Source organism: Oryctolagus cuniculus, chromosome 18, assembly GCF_964237555.1.
Source record: "Oryctolagus cuniculus chromosome 18, mOryCun1.1, whole genome shotgun sequence".
Lineage (NCBI taxonomy): Eukaryota > Metazoa > Chordata > Mammalia > Lagomorpha > Leporidae > Oryctolagus > Oryctolagus cuniculus.
This window is the reverse complement of record NC_091449.1, coordinates 36,890,887-36,910,150: the sequence shown is the minus strand read 5'-3', so window position 1 is coordinate 36,910,150 and position 19,264 is coordinate 36,890,887. Positions and strand designations below refer to the sequence as shown.

Below are 19,264 nucleotides of genomic sequence, written 5' to 3'. Positions count from 1 at the left end.
TTTGTATCTCTGCCTTTCAAATAAATAAATACATCTTTAAAAAAAGAAAACACAACTTGGGATACCCACAATCCATAAAGGAGTGTTTGGGTTGCAGCCTCAACTTCACTTCTGATTCCAGCTTCCTGCAAGTGCACACCCTGGGAGGCAGCACATGATGGCTCTAGTACTTGGTTTCCTGCCATCCAGTGAGAGACCTAGATTGAGCTCTCATAGCCTGGCTGCAGCCGAGTCCCAGCTAGTGCAGGCATTTTGAGAGAAGCAGTGGGTGGAAGATCTTTGTCTATCACTATCTCTCTTTCCCCTGCTCTGTCTCTGTGCCTTATAAATAAATAAATAAATAAACTGAAAGGTTCACTTAGTGGTTGACATTAAGTTAACACACCTATGTCCCATATTAGAGTGCCTGGGTTTGATACCCAGCTCCACTTCCAACTCTACTCCTGACTCTAGCTTCCTGCTACAGCAGCAGTGATGGCTCAAGTAATTGGGCTCCTGCCATCCACATGGGAAAGCTGCATTGATTTCCTGGCTCCCAGTTGCAGCCATTTTGTGTGTGAACCAGTGGATTATAGCTTACATGCACACACATTCACATGCTCACTCTGTCTCTTCACCTCTGAAATGAAGGAAAAAAAAAAAAAAAAAGAATTCCTGGAAGAAAATAAATGATGGAGTATATAATCTATGTCAAAGACTCATATAAACTATTATTAGAATTCTACATTTTTCTCCCCAAAATAAGTTTATTTCATTAATTGTGATTAGGAAGCAATATATATTTCAATGCAGAAGTATCTTATGAAATAAAAATTATCACCACGTAGGCTTTTTTAAGTATGCTTTTATCTTGATCATAAATATATATTCATTGCAAAAATATGTTTAAAAAATAAAAATCAGTGATAATCCTGCTGGAGATAATTACTGAATAACATATACAGGCAGAATTTTATTTATCAATGTAACTTTTTACAAAACTGGACCTTTTGGATTTACCAAGCATCTATTGGTAATATTTAACCACATTATTGGAGCTTAATAATAAAAGAACATGTTATGGTTAGAGAATGTAGAGAGATCTAAAAGGTATAGATTAAAATATATTTATAAAATGTTTCTAATTTCAAGGCAAACAAGGCCCACTTGAAAAGCATGACTTAGGAAGAGAACATATACAGACACAACTTACTGAACATAAATCACAACTGAACTTAAGAATAAAGGGAGGGGTGGTACTGTGGTGTAGCAGATAAAACTACTGCTACGGCACCAGCCTCTCATATGGGCACCCATTCGCATCCCAGCTGCTCTACTTCTAATCCACCTTCCTGCTAATGTGCCTGGGAAGGTGCCATAAAATGGCCCACGTGCTTGGGCCCCTGCCCCTACGTGGGAGATCTAGAAGATGCTCCTGGCTCCTGACTTCAGACAAGCCCAGCTCCAGTCATTGCAGGCATTTGGGGAGTGAACAGGGGACAGAAGATCTTTCTCTCTCTCTCTCTCTCTCTCTCTCTCTCTCTCTGTCTTTCCTTCTCTCTCTCTCATTAATTCTGCCCTTCAAATAAATAAAAAAAAAAAATCTTAAAAAGAAAAGAATAAAGGGAAAATTATTCAACCTTGAAGTTTAAAGAGCATAGCTATGGGGCTGGCGTCGTGGCTCACTAGGCTAATCTAATCCTCCGCCTGCAGCCCCGGCATCCCATATGGGTGCCGGGTTCTAGTGCCGGTTGCTCCTCTTCCAGTCCAGCTCTCTGCTGTGGCCCAGGAGGGCAGTGGAGGATGGCCCAAGTGCTTGGGCCCCTGCACCTGCATGAGAGACCAGGAAGAAGCACCTGGCTCCTAGCTTTGGATAGGCGCAGCACCAGTAGTAGCGGCCATTTGGGGAGTGAACCAACGGAAGGAAGACCTTTCTCTCTGTCTCTCTCTCACTGTCTATAACTCTACCTGTAAAATAAAAAAAAGAAAAAGAAAAGAAAGAGCATAGCTATGAAAGGGAACTGTGTATGTATACAGAGTCTTCTTAATTCCATACACCAGAAACAAAACGGCTTCTTATAGGGTGTATGTTACCAAATCATAAAGTTTTAGGACCAGGGCTTGCACCGTGGTGTAGCAACTGCCACCTGCAGTGCTGGCGTCCCATATGGGTGCCTGTTCGAGACCCGGCTGCTCCATTTCGGATGATCCAGCTCTGCTAATAGCCTAGGAAAGCAGTAGAAGATGGCCCAAGTACTTGGGCCCCTGCACCCACATGAGAGACCTGGAAGAGGCTCCTGGCTCCTGGCTTCAGATTGTCTCAGCTCTACCCATGGCGGCCATCTGGGGAGTGAACCAGCAGATGGATGATCTCTTTTTCTCTGTCTCTGCCTCTCTGTAACTCTGCCTTTCAATTAAATAAATAAATCTTTAAAAACAACAACAAAAAGTTTTAGGACCAAGGAAGGACCTTGTAGACAATTTTTTCAAATAAACTTGCTATGAGATAGATTCAGGCTACGTTGTTTTTCACTAAGGCTCACTGATTTTCCTACCAGTCTTAGGCAGATCAAAGGAATGAAAGTCAACTAACTTTGTTTGCAGACTAAGAATATTTTACAGAGCTTAGCAAAGTTACAGTAGTTTCTGTCTTGCTTCATGAACACATGGAACTCTGTCAACTTCATATTCGATCCACTCTTCAGAACTTTGCTCAATCCTCTTGGTGAAGTCCGCTGATAACTCCCATCCACCGACACCTCCCATTCCCACCCCTGCCTCTCTGAAATCTCAGGACAGAACATCTGGGAAGAAGACATTTTGGTGCTTTGTTCTATTTGTCCAGTGTTGTTAGTTATTGACCTTTCTACTACATTATAGAATTCCAAAGAAAGATGATCTTCATCTATACAGCTAATGTTGTTATGCCTTCTACTGATAAACAACAGGATTGGGCATGCAACAGACACAGAAGTAGTGGGTGAATTAAGGTATGCTAACAGTGAAAAATAAAATAGAACTTGGGAAAATAGTAAACAATCAAGTCTTGGAAGGCTTACAGGGCTCAAACTTACCTCAGAATCTGTTCCAGTTTCTCACTTGGTGCATTCTTGAGGCCTGTCAGCATCGTATGCAGACGACTCAAGCTGTGTGTTGCTGTAGAAACTGGGGTCACACAAGGACTGTTCTCCTTAATGTATCTCACACCAGTAAGTGGTGTAGAGATTCTAAGTGCTTTGGACTAAAGGAGAAAAATTAAGAATTTAAAAAAAAAAAAAAGGACATTATTTTCAATCAGAAAGACCTAAAGAGTTCACAAACTGGAATTCAAGTCAATCAGACTTTATCTTTACAATGCCATTTAATTTTATCAACTCAAACATCACCATTCCTAGAATTTAAACATAACACCACTCACTACGAGCCACTATCATCCATCCATATAAAGATGAATGAGAGAACAATTTATATTTTAGCAAACTAAAAGTCAGTCTCTCAAAAATTAAATCTTGAGGCCAGTGCTGTGGTGCAGCAGGTTAAAGCCCCCGCCTGCAATGCTGGCATCCCATATGGGAGCTGGTCCGAGTCCCTGATGCTCCACTTCCTATCAGCAACCTGCTAATGCACCTGGGAAAGCAGTAGAAGATGACCCAAATCATTGGGCCCCTTTGCTCACGGGGAGACTGGGAGGAAGCTCCTGGCTCCTAGCTAGGATCTGGCCTAGCCCCAGCCATCATAGCCATTTGGGGAGTGAACCAGTGGATGGGACCTTTCTCTCGCTCTCTGCCTCTTCCTCTCTGTAACTCTTTCAAATACAAAATAAATAAATCTTTTTTTTTTTTTTTTTTTTTGACAGGCAGAATGGACAGTGAGAGAGAGAGAGAAAGAAAGGTCTTCCTTTGCCTTTGGTTCACCCTCCAATGGCCGCCACGGCCGGCGCACCGCGCTGATCCAAAGGCAGGAGCCAGGTGCTTCTCCTGGTCTCCCATGGGGTGCAGGGCCCAAGTACTTGGGCCATCCTCCACTGCACTCCCGGGCCACAGCAGAGAGCTGGCCTGGAAGAGGGGCAACCGGGACAGAATCCGGTGCCCCGACTGGGACTAGAACCCGGTGTGCCGGCGCCGCAAGGCGGAGGATTAGCCTATTGAGCCACGGTGCCGGCAAAATAAATAAATCTTAAAAAAAAAAAAATTTGCTCCAGAGAGGATTAAAACATTCTCCAAAAAGACAGTCAAATGCAGGGCAGTCTTCATCAGTCTTCCTATCTCTTCTCTACCTTTAGTTACTAGAATATATAAAAAAAAGTTAAAATCAACATTCTTGAGTATAAAAATTAAAAAGATATGAATGACTTAGTATCCAAGAATTTAACCATTAGTACATCTGCTAATAAGACTTCTCCCTTCATTTTTCAAATAAACCCTAAAAGGTTAAGAACTTAATAGTGTCTTTTAGTATTCAAGATAAACCACTTTTCCTATGTATTAAGTGAACATATCCTAGAGAGTTTTAAAAACACCTTGCAAAATTTTCACCCTGAATTTTCACCTGGCAATAGAACAAATCATTCAAGTTTCACAAGATACAGAAAAACACAGAAATTCGACATATAGAAATAAATCTACATACTCTCTCCATGTCTTCAACAGCAGTAGCACTAAGACCATCACTTTGTTTCAAAGAAATTCACTACATAATGTTTTAAGTCAATAAATGATCTGGGTAGACGAGCTATATTCAGAAGGCTGCTCTCAGTGTTTCAAGGTCTCTTGCAGCCTGCTTCTTCACTGTTTATAAACCAAGGTGCTCTTGGACAAACACAGGAGAACCAGTAGCACCTAGCAGCATATAACCACATCCTCTACAGGTAGTAGTGGTTTCACAAAGGATACCAGGTGTGACAACCACAAACAGCTTCCTGCCCAGACTCCTCAAGGGCAGCATGCGGTTTCTCATCAGCACTGTTGAAACGCTTAAAGCTTCCCGTGCATCCTCACCAAGAGGTCTCTTGCCTTAACTCAAGTACAAATATGAAATTGATATTTTTTTAAAAAAATTAGGACATTCCTTCTGCAAGTGAAGACATAAAATTTGGAATGTGTCAGAGCTCTGTCCTTAGACTTCTTTTTCATCCCCTATCAACATATACTGCTACGTAATCTTTCCTCATTCTGTAGCTTTAAAAACCATCTGTATCCTACAACACCTCTGCTGTGAACTCCAGTTTTGAATTTCGAAACTGCCTACTCAATGTCTCCACTAGGAGGCCTAAAAGACATCTTGCACTTAACATGTTAATAACTAACTCTTGATTTGACTCCCAGACTTGCTGTTACCTTTCAATGTCAATAGTAAATAATATTCTTGGAATGCCTACTATATGACAAGCACTGCATACAACACTAGTCACAGAAGTCATTAAAAGTTTAAATTCTAATGCAGGGAGACAGACACTAATTCTTTTTACCTACCCGCTTACTCTTAAACAGTGACAAATGCTAAGAGGAACACTAAGTACAAAGTAAAGGGGAAAGGATGTCCTGAGGGTTGAGGAGGAAGTTGGTGGTTATCAGTTCATGTAGTAGTCAGGTTATCTGAGACCAGCATGAAGGGAGGAAGTTAAGAGTATGCCACACGAGTGTCTTGAAGAAACATAATCTAGGCAGAGGAAACAGCAGGGCAAAGATTTTGAGTTGGCAGTGTGCCTGGCATAACTGAAGACTGAAAGGAAGCTAATATGGCAGGCACAGAATGGGTGAGGAGCAAAGCAGTAGGAGACTCATTCAGAGAGGCAGGAGATCACTTAAGACCTTCCAGGCATCTGTAAGGAGTTTAGCTTTAACAGTTTCCCCAGAGTGATGACTGTTTTCTCTTTCTCTCATACCCTTGACCCAACACATCTGTAAATCTTGTATTACCTCCAAAATACCACCCAAATACAGCCGCTTCTCTGAATCAAGCCACCAGGAACTATCACCAGAATCACTGCAATAATCTCTTAGCTCCCTACTTCCATCCTCATGCTACTTCCCCTGAAGACCTGTAAAAAATGCCCATCGGATCACTGTGGGGTCACTCTCCTCAACAAGCCCTCTTGATGACTTTCATCTAATCACAGAACAGCAAAAGCCCAGCCCTCCTGCTCCCTCTTCTCCTCATTTCCTACCACTCTTCCTCACTCCTTCCAGGTTCTCACTGTCCCTGAAATCACATTCCTACCTTATAGCTTTGCACTTGTTATTCTCTTGACTGCAGATACGTTTCCCCAGTCACCTACATGGCTTGCTTCCTCACTTCAGGTCTCTGTGACTGTTACCTTCTGAGAGACACCTCTCCCAATCACCTTGTCCCTAATAGCCCAAGGTCCACTCACTTGCTCTCCCCTCCCCCCAAATACTCTGTATTGCTACTCTATTTTTCCCAAATATCATCATCGACATACTTTATTACTTTTCTTGGTTATCTATTTTCTATCTACTCACACTATTCCATAAGCTCTTTAGAACAGGGTATTGGTGGCTGTTTGGTTCACTGCTGTATCCCCAGTGTCCAGGACACAATCTGGCATTTTAAACACCTGTAAAATATTTGCTGAATGAATAAGTAGACCAGTCTCAAGACTGAAGCAGTTCACATCCAGGTGAGTTGCTCCTTGGATTATTTATACTGCCTCCAGAGGCACTTTTCAGAAGCTCTGTATTTTCTGTGAACATCATGTAACAGAAGGGAAACTCCTAAGTGTCTACTTGAAATAACATCATATGATCTTGCAACTCAGTTTAAAAGAATTTTCTTTCTTTCTTTCTTTCTTTTTTTTTTTTTTTTTTTTTTTTGACAGGCAGAGTTAGACAGTGAAACAGAAAGGTCTTCTTTTTGCCGTTGGTTCACCCCACAAGTGGCCACTACGGCCGGCGTGGTGCACCGATCCGAAGCCAGGAGCCAGGTGCTTCCTCTTGGTCTCCCATGCGGGTGCAGGGCCCAAGGACCTGGGCCATCCTCCACTGCACTCCCGGGCCACAGCAGGAGAGCTGGACTGGAAGAGGAGCAACCGGGACAGAATCTGGCACCCCGACAGGGAGTAGAACCCAGGGTGCCGGCACTGCAGGCGGAGGATTAGCCTAGTGAGCCGCGGCACCGGCCAAAAGAATTTTCTTAAAGACTGTGGATTCTGTTTCTCTAGTCCCTTAACTGAAGGCCCTAATCCAGACCCGTTAACATTTGCTAAATGCCTACTGTGTCCATTATGTATAAGGTTGCATATTGTTGGTTTAGCTTTTCAAAAACAATTATCAACGTGATATTTATTTAAATTTATATAAGTTCTCTTTTTCTCAGACCTAATTAAAATCTTTGAAAGTTGATGTTAATAAAAAGTAAATCCATAAACATAAGGATACTTTTTCAATTAAGAGAACTATGATAGGAATTTCCTTTTTCATACTGGAAGCAAGCAAAACACACACCAGGAAGTACCAAACAAAACAGAACGCCCAGCTTACTGCTCCCGTACTGTGCTTCTGGCACGGCTCAGCTCACCTTATCAAAATGTTGCTGTAATATGTTTTTCATCTGCACCCTTTCAGCAGTCTCTGTTCCTGAACCAGCGTTCAGACACCTCGAGAGAGTTCCAATTTCCTCCTCAGCATCCTCTCCAAGAAATACACGTTCATCTAAATTCCCAACAGATAGAACATACTCCTCATAGGCTTTATTGATGGCTTTACTGGAGGAAAAGAAATGGAAAAAAATGTACTCTTTCACAGAACTGTCATTTCATTTGATGTTCTCTATTTAAATATTTTTCTTTTCCTTTTCAACTAAAAGTTCCAGTAATATTTTTAAAACTTAAATTTTAGTGGGATCACTGCTAATTATAAAAGCTGAAGAGTAAAAATGTAAGCTTGCTGCACTATAGTCATCCATCACACGCCAAGGATATTTTGCTGATGGTGTTTCAGGGTAGGTATTTGCCTGAAAGGGCAACTTCTGGTAAGAAGCTCAACTATCCCAGCTGTTCTAGGGACCTCCAAGACCTAAGTCTTCCTACATCATCATTTTTCACCTGTTAAGATTCAAAAGAATTTCTTTATTCAAAAATTTACATTCAGAACTTTAACCAAACTTTAAAGTATAGTCATAATTTTCAATACACTTAAAACATGCACGTATGGGCATGTGCATTTGGAGCACTGGTTAGTCAAGATGCTGCTTAGGTTCTAATTTCAGATTTCCAGTACTGGACACTCCGGAAGGCAGCAGTGATGGCTCAGGCACTTGAGTCCCTACCACCCACGTGGGAGAATGAGACTGAGTTCTGGGTTCCTGGCAGGCATTTGAGGAGAGAATCAACAGATGAAGATCTCTGTTTCTCTGCCTTTCAAATAAAATGTAAATAAATAAAATTTAAAATTAAATTTCCAGAGTACAAGCAATAAGAACACTAAACTCTGAGATCGTCTAAGCACACCACTTGAAATACCATAACGATTTTTTTTTTTTTGACAGGCAGAGTGGACAGTGAGAGAGAGAGAGACAGAGAGAAAGGTCTTCCTTTTTGCCGTTGGTTCACCCTCCAATGGCCGCCACGGCCAGCGCACCGCGCTGATCCAAAGGCAGGAGCCAGGAGCCAGGTGCTTTTCCTGGTCTCCCATGGGGTGCAGGGCCCAAGCACCTGGGCCATCCTCCACTGCACTCCCTGGCCACAGCAGAGAGCTGGCCTGGAAGAGGGGCAACCGGGACAGAATCCGGCGCCCCAACCGGGACTAGACCCGGTGTGCCGGCGCCGCTAGGCGGAGGATTAGCCTAGTGAGCCACGGCGTCAGCCTACCATAACGATTTTGTAACAGAAGTACTTACAAGCTCTCGCCAAAATTCCCAGGGTCTAAAAACCCAGTAAGATTTTCTTCTTTTCCCTTAAGTAGCTATGATGAAAGAAGAGAGACTTATGTCATGATATTAAATCAATTCCTCTAGAAAACATTTTCATGTTATTTCTTTGCTACTTACAAACCTTTTTTTCATAAAGTTTCCTAATATAAGGCTTCCAAAAATGTTCCTTTATTCCCTTTGCTTCCAAAACCAGGCCATCGTGTAAGGAACAGAGTTTCTCAATGACACAAGGTGGGTCGGAGGAAGGTTTATAATCCTTAGCATGAAAATCTTCAGATAAGCCTATGACACACAGAATCACAAAAGCATACCAGTTAACACTCAATAAACTAAACTTGTTAAAGTTTAATTTGTTAAAATTAAAATATAAATAAGTCTAATCAGCATGATTTAGCATATGGATACATAGGAAATAGTGTACATATGCCTAATTTGACTCCATTTAAATATATCCCAAAAAACAGAAAGGAGGGGCATCGCAGCACAGTGGGAAAAGCCGCCCCTTGGGATGTCCACATTTAATACCAGAGCACCATTTCTTGTCTGGCTGCTCCACTTCCAATCCAGCACCCTGCTAATGCTCCTGTTCAAAGATCACATACTTTGATTTAATTATATTAAGTGTACTTACCATATTAATTTAGTTTATTCTTGTCATAGGTTCAGCACAAGAGAAATAAACAAAAATACGAGAGAGTAAAAATGAAAGGAAACAGCTATTTAGAAATACAAAAAGGAGTGGAAAGAAAATGGGAGAAATTACAGAAAGAATATGAGGAACATCAATTCATCAAATGAATTAACTTTGCTAACCTTAAAAATATATCTTGGGGCCAGCGCCGCGGCTCACTAGGCTAATCCTCCGCCTGCGGCACCGACACACCGGGTTCTAGTCCCGGTCGGGGAGCCGGATTCTGTCCCGGTTGCCCCTCTTCCAGGCCAGCTCCCAGCTGTGGCCAGGGAGTGCAGTGGAAGATGGCCCAAGTGCTTGGGCCCTGCACCCCATGGGAGACCAGGAGAAGCACCTGGCTCCTGCCTTCAGATCAGTGCGGTGCGCCGGCCGCAGCGCGCCGGCCGCAGCGGCCATTGGAAGGTGAACCAATGGCAAAGGAAGACCTTTCTCTCTGTCTCTCTCTCTCACTGTCCACTCTGCTTGTCAAATACATATATATATATATCTTGGGCCGCCGCTGTGGCATAGTGGGTAAAGCCCCAACCTGCAGCATCCACATCCCACATGGCGCCGGTTCTAGACCCGGCTGCTCCACTTCTGATCCAGCTCTCTGCTATGGCCTGGGAAAGCAGTAGATGACCCAAGTCCTTGGGCCCCTGTACCCAAGTGGGAGATCTGGAAGAAGCTCCTGGCTCCTAGTCAGATCAGCGCAGCTCTGGCTATTGTGGTCATTTGGGAGTGAACCAGCGGATGGAAGACTCTCTCTTTCTGGCTCTACCTCTCTCTGTAACTCTGTCTTTCAAAAAATAATACATATCTTAAAACAAACAAACAAAACCTTCAAAAATATATTTATATCTATCTATCTATCTATCTATCTATAAATACATCTCTTGAGGGGCCAGTGCTGTGGCATAGTGGGTGGGGCCGCCACCTGCAAATCTGGCACCCCTTATAGGCACTGGTTCAAAGACCTCTCTCTCTCTGCCTCTGCCTCTCTGTGGCTCTTTCAGATATCTTTCACACATCTTGACAGGTAAATAAGCTGCAATTCTAACTGGAAGCACCCCAAAATTGACAATCATCCAGAATCCTATCATGGTATTATTATTCAAACAGCAAGAGCATTATTGAATGTAATATTTGCTTTATAATATTTAATTTGGCCTCTAAATTGTAAATCTTTCATAGAAATTACATACCTTAAAGCCTACTAAATGCATAGTCAAAACAATTATTATTTCCATACATCTGTTAGTTTAGGAAAGGAATGTTCATTTCATTTACTTTAGAACCGTAACTCCTGGTCTATACAATTAAAAATGAAGACTCTTTCAGTAACCCCCTTTGACCTCCTCCAGCGTCTCAGGCAGAGCTTGCTATAGTGAGAAAACACTATTAGCTTTCACAGCATCTTCACTGCTCCCAGTTTCTAAATGTTTTCTCCTTGCTGATTATAGGAAGGTACCTCAAAAAGCTCATTTTCCACAAACTTTCTGAAGTACCCTCACATATTTCAGAAACTTCTAAAATTGTCACAAGACTTTAACCTCTGTGAGATCTGCAGCTGCTTTTGTGAAGAATATTTTCATGGAGCTGGCACTGCTGCACAGCTGGTTAAGTAGCTGCCTACAATGCCAGCATCCAATATGAGCAGTTCCAGTCCTGGCTGCTCCACTTCTGGTCCAGCTTCCTGCTAATGTGCCTGGGAAAGCAGTGGAATATGCGTGGGCTCCTGAATCCCACATAGGAGACCTGGATGGAGCACTTGGCTTCCACCTTTGGTCTGGCCCAGCCCTCACTGTTGGGGCTATTTGGGGAATGAACCAGGTGATGGAAGATATCTCTCTCTCTCTCTAACTCTGCTTTTCAAATAAATAAATAAATCTCTGGGGAGGGGGGGGAGAAATAGTTTTCATAAAGAGCTTGACTCCTGATAATAAGTATCCTGAACAACTATCGTGAGAGAAACTTGAAAATACCATGTTCTCTGATGCTAAGAAACCTATACCAATACCACACATACCACTCCCAAGAGTAAACATAATATAGCAATGTGGGTTGTCCACATATCTTTGATGTACAAACTTACCTTTAAAATTTGGGTTCACAAGTTCTTTACGATGGGAACACTGAAGGGCATTGCCATAAACTAAGTCCAAAGCACATAACAGAAGATGGTAAGAATTGACCAAGTCATCACTAATCATGGGGAAATTACCTATAGAAAGGATTATGAATAGCTAAATTAAATGCAGTTAAAGTAACACCACCTTTATAATACTTTAAAATATTTTCTTCTTAAACTATAATGTCATTATAACTTGTACAAAGTTGGCTCAAGAAAATTTCTGGAAAATTGACATTTAGAGATAACTACCCTTATATTTTAATAAATTTCAAAGAATTAAATGAAAACTCAATGTTTACTAAAAATGCCATTCATTTAATAAGCACCTTTTAAACTGAATAAAACTTGTCTTCAGTCTGCTGTTTGAAAATTCTGAGGGGCCGGCGCAGTGGCATAGTGGGTAAAGCCGCCACCTTCAGTGCCGGCATCCCATATGGGCGCCAGTTTGTGTCCCAGCTGCTCCACTTCTGATCCAGCTCCCTGCTATGGCCTGGGAAAGTAGTAGAAGATGGCCCAAGTCTCTGGGCCCCTGCACCCCTGTGGGAAGAACCAGAGGAAGCACCTGGCTCCTGACTTCGGATTGGCACAGCTCTGGCCGTTGCAGCCAACTGGGGAGTGAACCAGTGGATGGAAGACCTTTCTCTCTCTCTGCCTCTCCTCTCTCTGTGTAACTCTGAGTTTCAAATAAATAAATAAATCTTCAAGAAAAAGAGAAAATTCTGAAAACAAAAACTTTAAAAATTATCTAAAACTATAAAAAATTGTGTTTATCTTTTTCATGTAATACCTGAAAAGAGTAAAACTTTTCATCAGAGTCCTAAAAGTAACATTTTAAATACATTTCTACATAATACATAAATACATAATAGTATAAGCACATACAAATTAATGCAACAAGAGCACAATTAAAGAAATTTAAATTCTAGAACCACATCAAGGATAATTGCCATTGCTTGCTAACAGAGAAATAAGAAACCAAAATCTAAACCAATAGAAATGTATGACTTCCGTAGTGCTGGTTTAAGTCTCACTGAAAGCAGTTTTTATATGCAGCTAGCTTTAGTCTTTTTTTTTTTTTTTTTTTTTTTTTTTTTTGACAGGCAGAGTGGACAGTGAGAGAGAGAGACAGAGAGAGAAAGGTCTTCCTTTTGCCGTTGGTTCACCCTCCAATGGCCGCCGCTGCAGCCGGCGCACCGTGCTGATCCGATGGCAGGAGCCAGGAGCCAGGTGCTTTTCCTGGTCTCCCATGGGGTGCAGGGCCCAAGCACCTGGGCCATCCTCCACTGCACTCCCTGGCCATAGCAGAGAGCTGGCCTGGAAGAGGGGCAACCGGGACAGAATCCGGCGCCCCGACCGGGACTAGAACCCGGTGTGCCGGCGTCGCAAGGTGGAGGATTAGCCTATTGAGCCACGGCGCCGGCCGCTTTAGTCTTAAAAATTAAGATATAGTTCTAGTCTTCCATAACTCCAAGCCTATCCCTTTTTTGCTTAAACACCACATTTATATTCTTCACATTGATTTTATACTCTTATACTATCAGATGAATTCAATTTAAATAGCTAACATACATCTGAAGAATTATTTCTACACATCAGCATTTTCATACCTACCAAAATGCATACAAGTATGCATGCGCGCACACACACACACACACACAAAATAGCTTTGATTCAATTTTTTATCCTCTCCTTTTCTCCAAAGAAAGTTATTACTTACTTCAACATATCAGGATAAGCAATTCTCTTTGTGTATAAATGGAAACACGCAAAAAATCAATATAAATGAAATAAAGATAAAAAATATTCTTTTGCCAGTAAGGCAAATTATAATTAACAGATTAAACTCTGCACTGATGTAACCAAACTAACTTGCTTGTTTCTAATGTAAAGAGGTTCTATTTAAATATGCTCAGTTCCACATATGTAAAACAGGAAGTGGCACCTACTGAATTCCAGCTACAAAGCCCATCACACTGACAAGTCTAAACTTGCCACTGGTCTACAGAAGGCAAAAACTACAGCATAGTTATTTCTAACAAAAAGCTAAAATGCCTCTAAAGATCAGGATCTAATTTAAATTCCAGGGCTACCCTAATACGACATATTTTCCATTTCTAATCCTGACCTTACAAGTGAACTTCACTTTGTGAAGCATTTTATCTTTCAATCAGCAAAAGTAATAGGTAAAAGGAAACTTGCTTGACTTTCAGAATTGGCTTATTTCTAAGGAAGAAGATTTAGGAATTCATGTAAAACAGGAAGTAGCACCCGCTGGTCTGGTCACAAAGCCCTTCATTCACCAAGCCCAAACTTGACCCTGGTGTGTACCTGCCATTAGGAGTCAACAAAGACAGCAGGCAAAGAGTTGGTTTATTTATCAGGAATGAGATAACCTGGTATCTCATATGCTACAGAAGTCAGGAGAAAGGTGGCTATAAAATAGTGCACCTTAAGAACTGAATAAGGCCAATTTCTATTAGAAAAGATCCTAATGTATCATTAAGACTGTACTGGTAGACAGTGAAAAGGCAAAGATTCTTCAGATCAAATTACATACTGAACTAATAAGATTCAAACACCAAGTTAATCACAGTGACAAAAACCATGCCACACCAGTTGAACAAGCGTGATGAAAAGCACAATAAAATTCTTTTTTATTTGGCACCATGGTTAAGATGCTGCTTGGGATGCCTGTATCCCATATGGATGTCAGGGTTCAAGTCCTAGCTCCTCTCCCAACTCCAGCTTCCTGCTAATGTGAAATTCAGGATACACCAAGTAATGGCTCAAGTACTTGAGTCTCTACCACCTAAGGGGAAGTTTCAGGCTCCTAGCCCACCTCTAGCTATTGTGGACATCTGGTGAGCAAAGTAGCCAACAGAAGATCTGTTTCCCTCTCTGTCCCTCTGCCTTTCAAGTAAATAAATGATTTTTTAAAAGATTTTTAAAAATTTATTTGAAAGGCAGATTACTGAGAGGAGGAGGAGAAATGGAAAGAGGGGAAGAAGGGGAGAGATGGGGTGGGGGAGGGGAAGGGAGAGAATTGATCTTCCATCCATTGGTTCACTCCCCAAATGGACACAACGGCTGGGGTTGAGCCAGGTCAAAGCCAGGAGCCTGGAGCTCCCTCCAGGTCACCCATGTGGGTGGCAGGGCCCCAAACACTTGGGCCATCTTCTGCTGCTTTCCCAGACACATTACCAGGGAGCCAGATCAGAAGTGAAAAAGCTGGGACTCGGACTAGCACCTACATGGGATGCTGGAATCACAGACAGAGGCTAAATCTGCTACTCCAGAATGCCGACCCCAATAAAAATTATTTTAATTATTTTTAGGGGCTGGCACTGTGGCACAGCAGGTTACACCACTGCCTGTAGCGCCAGCCTCCCATATGGGCACCGGTTCAAGTCCTAGCTGCTCCATTTCCAATTCAGCTCCCTGCTAATGGGCCTGTGAAACCAGCAGAAGACAGCCCCTCAAGTTCTTGGGCCCCTGCCACATGGGAGACCCAGATGAAGCTCCTGACTCCTAGCTTCAGCCTGATGTGGCCATTTGGGGAATGAACCAGCCAACAAAAGATCTCTCTGTCTCAGTCTCTGCCTTTTCCTCTCTAACTCTGCCTTTCAAATAAAATAAATCTAAAAAACTTTATTTATAGTATATCTAGTGCAAAAAATTTACTCCTAAGCACACATAGAAAATAGAAGGGAAACTGAATCCCTAAATTTATACATAACTGCCCAATACAACCATATGAAAAGAACATTATTTATAATACCAGCCACATAAGCCAAATTTGTTGCAGCTACTCTAAAAATGTTTTATATACTCCTAAGCCTTTACTTGATGCCACTAATCACATCACCTTGATCTTCACTAAAGAAACATACCAGCATGATGGAAAACAGTTACTAACAGCTCACATCTGGCCAGAGACTTTTTTTTTTTTTTTTTTTTGAAGATTTATTTATTTATTTGAAAAGCAGAAATACAGAGAGAAAAGACAGAGAGGCAGAGATCTTCATCTGCTGGTTCACTCCTCAGATGGCAGTAATGGCCAGAGCTGGGCCAGGCTGAAGCCAGAGCTTCTTCCAGGTCTCCCAAGTGGGTGCAGGGGCCCAAGTATTTAGGCCATCTTCTGCTGCTTTACCAGGTGCATTAGCAGGGAGTTAAATTGGAAGTGGGGCAGCCGAGACTTGAACCAGCACCCATATGGGATGCAGGCACTGCAGGCAGAGGCTTAACTTCTATGCCCCACGGGCAGAGACTTTTCAATCAAGCATGCAATTCAGGGAAGGAAGGATGACACTCACCCAACTAGCTATGAGAGGACCAGCTGTAATGAAACACATCAAACCTGGAGACCAATGGCACTGACTCATCCCTGCCACAGGACTTCACTCAACATGAAAACAGAAGGCAGGAGATCTGGGTTGAAATCCTAGCCCTATTCCTAGCAGCTAGCTTTGGGGTCTAAGTTGCCTAATTTCTAAAGTGAGTAGTTGAGTTAGTTCATCAAATGCAGGGGTGGGGAAGTTTTTTGTTGTTGTTGTTTCTGCCAAGGGCCTTTTGGACAGTTATAATTCACAAACCATACAAAATTATCAACTTAAAAATTAGCCTGCTCGGGCTGGCATTGTGACATAGCAAGTAAAGCTGCCATCTGCGACACCAGCATCCCCTATAGGCACCAGCTGTTTTGCTTCCAATCCAGCTCCCTGCTAATGGGCCCGGTAAAGCAGTGCTTGGGTCCCTCACCCACATGGGAGACCTAGAAGCAGCTCCTGGCTCCTGGCATTGGTGGCCTGATTCAGTTCCATTGATTCAGGCCATTGCGGCTATCTGGGGAGTGAACCAGCTAATGGAAGTTCTCTTTCTCTCTCTCCCTAAATCTGCCTTTCAAATAAAATAAATCTTAAAAAAAAAAAAAATGAGTCTGCTATAGATTTACTGAGTTTTGAGTCCACCTGTGGTTGCCTTCACAGGGCCCAATCAAATGATTTTGCAAGTCTTAAGTGGCCAGCAGGCAGGATATTCCCACCCCTACCCTAATAAGAATTTCTTATATTTATGAAACTCCTTTCCAGTTCTGTGATTCTTTGTTTTTAGCTTTATATCTTGTGGGAAAAGGCATTCCCCATGGCATATAGAAAAAAGCTATCAAACTAGTTTCTCCTTTAGATTGCAAAAAATTATTTCTACATAGAATTACAAAGAGGACAAAAATAAGAGATGTATTTCACTGAATGCAGACCTTTGGGTAGGTTAAAAAAGAGGAGAAGGGAGAAAAAATAAATTATAGTTAAATATATTTGATTTTTCTAAGATGCAAAAAGTAATTTAAACTACTCTGAGGACGACTGCTCAACCAAAACATGTGTCATGAAAAAGCAGCTCAAAACACAAACTACAAGCATACACAGAGTAATGCATTTTCAGAGTTCATAAATCAGAACAATAGTTTTGTATGGAGAAGACATGTATGAACAAAAGTAAAGGATTTTCAATTTAATAAGAGAAGACTCAAATACTGTAGACATTCAAAGACTCTTATAAAAAGCAATATTTTTAAAAAATCTGAATTAAAATGCTTGAGAAAATTTTCAGCAAAACACTTCAATATGTTACAAGTTGATAAAATTATTATCTGAAAATTTAAGTAAACTAACAACTAAATAAATATTATTCTTTCTTACCTTTTGCATATATAAAAAGCACCCAACAAAAATGGAAAATTTCAGACACCGTACAGGGCTGTCGCCTTTGGGGAGTGGGAGGAAAAAAGAAGTCATGAGACAATAGAAGACTCGAGAAAGACTTCCAAACGATGGTAAATTAGGTGCAAAACAAAATCCACTGTTAGAGAGAACTTCAGCTTCACAAGGAAAATGCACAAGAAGCTCTGCCCCAACCAAACACTGGTAGGAAACAGCCGGGAGCCAGGAAAAGAGGACATCTCAAAAATTTCTAAAGAAGTCCTAAAGTTTTCTAAGGTCAGGAAACATAAGGTCAAAAATAGAATGAATAACAACAGTTCTTTCATGACCTTAGGCTAATGCTGCTTCTTTCCTTTTATTTTCCCCCTTTATCACAGCTGATGAGAACCGAGGCCCTCTCTCCCTAAAGATATGCCAGACTACGTCAAGCCACAAAAGACATTTTAACAAAAAAATGTGAGCCTTCTGTAACTCCTTCTACTTCCTCCATTAGGAGTACTAGTATTTTGACAAGTTATCTGCTTAAGGGAATTTCAGACCTGCTTCAAGCTTTCCTTTTTTACCAAAACTTCTGCCAATATTTAGACAAGACATCTGTGATCTTCACATCCCAACAGCCTTATTCTAATAAGTTGCCAAGAAGAGCAAAATACCCTGGAGGAGACCAGGAGACCTGGGTTAGTTCCACTACTCTCATTAGCTACGAAGATGTGTTTTCCCAGGGCCCTAGTCACTTCACCTGTAAAAAAAGATTATTCTACTTAGGTATAATCCTAGACTTAATTTATCAGTTCTAGGCAAGGATGAAAGGTTTTTAAAACTAGCCTCCCAAGGCAGGCATTTGGCTTGGTGGTTAAGATGCTGTTTCAGATTACCCAAGTCCCAGATCAGAGTAGCTGGGTTCAAGTCAGAGCTCTAGCTCCTAACTCCAGCTTCCTACTAATTCACATCCTGGGAGGCAGCAGTGATGGCTCAACTAGTTGGATCCTGGGGAGACCTGTATTGCATTCCTGGCTCCTTGCTTTGATCTGGCCCAGCCTAGCCTTGGCCATTGTGGACATTTGGGGATTGAACCTGCAGATGGGAACTCTGTAGCTCTCTCTGCTCATCATGGGAGGGGAATGGGGTGGGAGGAGTAGCCTTTTTAGCATAGGCACATGATAAACTGTTTCTATTTTTTACTGCCCACCAAGATAAAATTCAATTTTTTTTAGCTTAATATTTAAGTCATTCTAAATTCTGGCTCTATAACTTGAGGACTGTAGAAAAAAGTTGACTAACCTCCTCCTTCCCAAATGTCTTCTTGCTTTTCTGCTTCTGCATCTATTCTGGGAATTTCTTCTGCCTAGAAGGCTCTGTATCTCTAAATTCACCTCTCAAAATCCTTGATAATGAACTTCCAAGACCTATTCTACCTATTCCACGGCCATACCTGACTGGCTTCTTCACATGAGATTTATTTTTTACCTCACAATTCCTATATTTCTATTATCTACTGCATTCACATGACTTTTATAAGTTACACTACACAGACTGGAATCTTTATACATCCCTCCTCTCCCTAATTACACTGCAAACTCCTCCACAAAAGCGACTATAGATTGGTTTTTTCTTCTTCTAAATATCTCTGTCCTACATAATACCTTAAAAAATACTTTCAATAAATAGTGATAGACTTTTAACAGTGCATGTGAGGTGCAGTATCCAGTCATGGCAAAGCATACGATTCTGCAGTCACAAACACATTTCTGAGTTTCACTAACAACTCCACACTTAGTTGTCTGATCTTGGTCAACTACTTAACATCTCAGGGGCTTGCTTTCACTGTCTGTAACAACAGTATCAATCTCAGTATGCTGTCACCCAGGCTCTTAG

General features: G+C 41.6%; 1 protein-coding gene across 3 annotated transcripts in view; it reads right to left on the bottom strand.

The window, feature by feature from the left end:
* RBL2 (RB transcriptional corepressor like 2) overlaps window positions 1-19,264 on the bottom strand; it is a 59,770-nt gene that overhangs the window by 31,519 nt on the left and 8,987 nt on the right. For 2 of the 3 annotated variants that reach the window (XM_008257295.4, XM_017342225.3), the window contains exons 4-9: window positions 17,369-17,433; window positions 11,634-11,762; window positions 8,990-9,150; window positions 8,836-8,900; window positions 7,516-7,702; window positions 3,054-3,220 (exon numbers count right to left, since the gene is read on the bottom strand). In XM_008257295.4, coding sequence (XP_008255517.1) covers window positions 3,054-3,220; window positions 7,516-7,702; window positions 8,836-8,900; window positions 8,990-9,150; window positions 11,634-11,762; window positions 17,369-17,433 — 774 coding nt within the window. The remainder of the gene's footprint in view (window positions 1-3,053; window positions 3,221-7,515; window positions 7,703-8,835; window positions 8,901-8,989; window positions 9,151-11,633; window positions 11,763-17,368; window positions 17,434-19,264) is intronic. The other variant, XM_070063531.1, reaches the window with a different exon arrangement.